This window comes from Aegilops tauschii, chromosome 1 (genome assembly GCF_002575655.3).
Source record: "Aegilops tauschii subsp. strangulata cultivar AL8/78 chromosome 1, Aet v6.0, whole genome shotgun sequence".
NCBI lineage: Eukaryota > Viridiplantae > Streptophyta > Magnoliopsida > Poales > Poaceae > Aegilops > Aegilops tauschii.
In genome coordinates this window covers 233,628,240-233,633,392 of record NC_053035.3, presented here as the reverse complement: position 1 = coordinate 233,633,392, position 5,153 = coordinate 233,628,240, and the positions used below count along the sequence as shown (strand labels likewise).

The window sequence follows — 5,153 nt, the reverse complement described above, 5'->3', positions numbered from 1 at the left end:
TCATGGGCCGCCACATACCGTGAGGCCGCCGGTTCGGGGCAATGCAGGAGTCCCGGTCGGAGCAGGGAGATGACGGTCGGCGCAGGGCGACGGGCGGTCCGACGCACGGATGGCGGCTGGCCCTGACGGGCCGCCTGGGCGTGTGTGGCCGCTGGGTCAGAGGATAGGCCGGCTGGCCGCGCCGTGTCAAAGTAGAGGTGCGCGGGAGTCGACGAACGGCGGCGGGCGGCGCCAACCGATCGTAGATCAGAAAACCAAAGAAGAAGCACCGATCAAGATGACCGGCGTGAGAGACAAAAAACCAGAGCAAGGGCTCGGGAAAAATACTCTCTAGGGCAGCCGGTCAGCATGACCGACGGACGAACCCTAGGTACAGGCAGCGCAGCCCCTGGCGGCGGTCATGGAAGCCGACCACCCCAGGGCCGGCGCGCGGGGCAGAAGCGGTGGGCGGTGGCTAGGGTTGGATCGGTTAGGCTGATACAATGTTAGAAGGGAATAGAGAGGGATTGGTGGAATCAATGGATGTATTATTGAGCCTCAAGGGCAAGTATATATTGAGTACAAGACTTAAAGGGCAAGAAGACTGTCCAGGAGATAAGGCAGGAGAAGGATTACAAAACCTAGACTATGAAATACATGTAACCCAAATATATCTCTAACACAAACTAATGCGATCTTATTCACTCGGGGCTTTATAACCTATAATTTCTGATTTTTTTGGACCTTGCTGGAGAAGATTATACTTGTGATTGTTCATCCTTTCTCAGCCGCCCACACCCTCTCTGGATACTCGTTAGAGTTATTATGTCTCCTTTGTCGGACTCCCACGCCCTCTATTTGGCGTCAAGAAATCACCTTTGGGGGTTTCCATAGGCATTGTGTTACCTCCATTCTGAAAAGAAGCTTCTGACCGGCAAGCATTTTGTCTCTTCCTTAGTCTTCCACGCCCTCTCTTAGTCAATGGGAAGGAAGCGCCTCCTCCATTGGTAGACAATACAACCTTACGAGGCCGGCCGCGCCCCCTCTTTCGTGGGCGTCCACGACCACACTTTTCTCCTAGCATAGGAGTGTAGTCAACATCACCATCATCATCACCACCATCACCACTATAGTCATCCTCATCATCATCACTTCTAATCTGTAATCCCTCAGATGGGTCCAAATTGAGATCCAACAATTTCTTGGGCTTGGTCGCTGACGCCGATGCATGGAATGGAGATGCGTCCTTGCGAGGGCGACTAGGGCCATGCTTGATGCTCCTTGACGTTGCTTCTTGTTCCTTTCTCCACCTCCCACACCCTCTCTTTGTCATCGAGGAATCAAGTGTGGACACAGGCGGGGCCGCTCTTGATACTCGTCCACGGCCGCACTTCGTTCCCAGCATGTATGCTGCACGCGCAGGAGTGTATTCATCATCGTCGTCATCACAACTGTAGTCATCGTCATCGTCATCACTGGAGGAGTTGTCATCATTGTTGCTCGCATGTAAGCCTCTAGATGGATCCAAATCGAGATCCAACGAATTCTTGGTCGCTGACACGGTGAGGGAGTCCTTGCGGGGCCGGGCCGGTGCTGGCAAGATGTAGGTGGATGCAAAGCTGCAGACGACGCCCTCAGAGACGAGGCGGCGGAGGTGGGCGGATAGGAGTGCGTCGTGCACAGTAGGGAGGTTGGTGAAGCGACCAAGGATGAATCCGGCGATGGCGTCACGACTGGAGGTGCCTCCTAGCTCGGTGAGCGCTTCCGTAATCATCTGTGTTGGAGATTAGATTTAACCATTCATGAGTGGGAAGCGAGATGGAAAATAAAAAGGGTAAGTCTATGGAGAGGGAGGTAGGGAGAGAAGGATCTTGCTTACCTTGGTGTAGGTCGGGTGTGGGCTATCAGCGGCGGCGGCGGCCGGAGGCGGCCGGAGGCGGCGACGAAGGAGAGACAACCCCCATACCTCCTTCCTTCCTTGGTTTTGGGTGGGGTGGGGATTATTGGATCCAGGCGGCGGCGAAGCTTGCTTGCCTTCGACTGCTTCCTATTTATTTACTAGGGATAGGGTTAGGGAGGCGTTACTGGGCCAGATGGATGGGCCATGTTTCACTCACCCACCACAAGACTTCTCTTCTTACATATCCATTTACTTTCTCTCTCTATCTTCGTCTACCTTCACTACGAATAATAATTGATGTCAATTGTAGATATGAAAGCTGCATGTACGAATGGCTTGCAAACTATTTTCTTTAACAAGTGTTGGCATGTCCTCGGTCAGTGATATATTGCTTGTTTGAATAGTAAAAAATAAAGCTAACCCAAGGTTAATTGAATATCCAAAAAAGTGACAGTGTATACGCAATGTTTATGCGACGTGACCTAAATATATATATATTATCATGCAAAGACCTTTTCTTCTTGGAAGGCTGGTTACATATAACATTCTATTTACGTAGAGTTGGGGTTTCACCTAGAGTTTGTTGATCTCCTTATGCCATGTGTAACATCTATGAAATTTATGGTGAGAATTAATGGTCAAGAAACGGATGGTTTCCTTCCATATATGGGGCTCCGGTGGGGTGACCACTCACCAACTTATTTGTTTCATATATGTGCTTAGGGTTAATCAACTGCTCTGACTCGTAGAGAGTAGGTCTGTGGCACTAATGGTGTTAGGGGTGTGCAGAAATGCACCATCATTTTCCCATTTATCGTTTGTCGATGATTTCCAAATACTTATGAAGGAACATATGAATTATGCAACCTCATTGAGATAGGTACTAGGTCGTTATTGTGCAAGTTCAAGGCAAATAGTGAGTGAAACGAAGTGCATTATTTATTTTAGTCCAAATGTAAATGTTGGTGTGAAAACCCAAGTATGTTCAAACTATAATTATGATAGAAAGGTAGTGCCTGACATATATCTTGGTTTCCTAGCTATGGTTTGTGTTGATAGATTAACAACTTTGTCCATCTACTAGAAAGAAATATTAAGTACCTGAAAGGACGGAAGAAAATTGTTATCTATGGGGGCAAAGGAGATTTCGTTGAAGGCTATCATGCAATTCATTCAATATTTTGCCATGTATATTTTTAAGCTACCAAATAAGGTATGCAATGATATCATAGATGCAATGGCAGGTCTTTGGTAGGGAGATATAGATGAACAGAAATGGATGCATTGATTCGCCAGGTGGAAATGGGTATTTGATACGTCTCCAACGTATCTATAATTTTTTATTGTTCCATGCTATTATAGTAACAATTTTGGATGTTTTATATGTAATTATATGCCATTATATAAAAAAATTGGGACTAACCTATTAACTTAGTGCCAAGTGCCAATTGTTATTGCTTCTTTTTCGTTTTCCAGGAATTCAGTACCAAATGAAGTCCAAATGCCACGAAACTTTTTGACAATTTTTTCTGGACATAAGAGACACTAGAAGCTTCGAGAAGAGACTAGAAGGCGAAGGAGTGGGCCACGAGCCACTTGGGCGCGCCCAGGGGGAAAACATTGTCCACAGTGGTAAAACCAATAGTTGTGTCAAATTTGGGCATGTTATCATGGACTTTGCCATGTATGTGGCCATTTCCATGTGCATATGACTTGAAATCCACACAAGTCGATTCTAGATTGGCCATTTGTGAAGTTTTTTTTAGATTTGTTGTATTGCAAGTTTAGTAATTTTTCCACAAACTAGTACACATAAGATGGTTAGTGCAAAGGGATTTGAATATTTTAGCCTTTTATCATTTTCTTTGTTTTTTTTCAAATTGGGGTCAAACTTTGGAGTGTTGACCATTCATACAAAATGGTTTGGAATTCCTACTTGCCTTGTCCCAAGTTCATCCACCATCAATATTTCAGCATAAAAATAAATTGAGTCACTTCCTTCACAAAGAAAAGTCATTTGTGGGGCTCGGAAATTGGAAAAAATATTTTTTTTACAGAATAATTGCAAATTCGTATGAAACATTGTCCACAATGGTAACACCAATAGTTGTGCCAAATTTGGGCATGTTATCATGGAGTTTGCCATGTGTGTGGCCATTTCCATGTGCATATGCCTTGAAATCCACACAAGTCCATTCTAGATAGGCCATTTTGTGAAGGGTTTTTTTTTCAGACTTGTTGTATTGCAAGTTTAATATTTTTGCCAAATTCATCCACCATCAATATTGTAGCATAAAATGATTTTTGGTAATTTGCAGGACCAATCTGCATCACTCTTATTACTTTGCTTGTCCCAATTTCATTCACCAAACCAATATTCAGGACTAAACTAATTTTGTTGACTCAAGTGCATCCGCTACACCAAATGGTTTGAACAAAACTATTAACACCCTGATGGTATACTATATATAGTGACTAAATGGTTGGTTTATTGTTCGCTTTGTTTAGTGCATAAAACGGTGAGGACAGTATGAAAAGTCACATACTTGGTCGGTTGGCTCTTGTGCCTCTCTTTGAGCGTGTGGTCTCGGGTTTGAGTACTATTCCTGGCTTAATAAGCCACCTCTTTTTTTCGGTTGCCGCCGCCGCTGACAAAGGTGTCCCACAAGCCAGTAACTGCGCCCAACACCTATGACCGTGAAGCCACTGACAAAGGTGTCCCACGCGCCAGTAACTGCGACCACCACCTACGATCACGCAGCCGATGACAGAGTTCTCCCACGCGCAAGTAACTGCGACCACCACCTACAACCACCTAGCTGCTGACAGAAGTGTCCCATAAGTCAGAATATGCTCTCACCATCTACGACCGTGCAGCCGCTGGCAGAGGTGTCCCGCAAGTTAGAATATGCACCCACCATCTACGACCGTGCAGCTGCTGACAGATGTGTCCCACAAGTCAGTATGAGCGCCCACCATCTAAGAGCTGGCAACCGCTGACAGGGGTGTCCCACGTGTCAGTAACCACACCCAGTAACGGTCAAACACTTTGACCCGACGGCAAACCCTTGTTCGGGCTTTGCGAGGATGGGCCGCGCGATGGAAGGGAAAATTGAGGACTGCCATAGAGCGTGGGCAAAACCGAGGAGAACTAGTCTATGGCATTTGGATGTCTTTGAATCAAATCTGGTCACTGGTTTTAAGGACCATCAGAAATGATGCTTAATCTTCAAGGAGCATATGCCAGTTCAGATAGAACAATTCTATCTGCACC

General features: G+C 46.0%; 1 protein-coding gene across 1 annotated transcript; it reads right to left on the bottom strand.

Moving 5' to 3' along the window:
• Window positions 1-506: 506 nt before the first annotated feature.
• Window positions 507-1,987, bottom strand: LOC120975653 (uncharacterized). Its single transcript, XM_040402319.3, has 2 exons — window positions 1,859-1,987; window positions 507-1,753 (listed from the first exon to the last, which is right to left on the bottom strand). The coding sequence occupies exon 2, from the start codon at window positions 1,751-1,753 to the stop codon at window positions 803-805; it is 951 nt and encodes a 316-aa protein (XP_040258253.1). The 5' UTR covers window positions 1,859-1,987; the 3' UTR covers window positions 507-802.
• Window positions 1,988-5,153: the final 3,166 nt, after the last annotated feature.

What these genes read in the sequence shown, in the direction of transcription:
- LOC120975653 (XM_040402319.3), bottom strand. Translation starts at nt 1,753, where the DNA reads ATGATTACGGAAGCGCTCACCGAGCTAGGAGGCACCTCCAGTCGTGAC.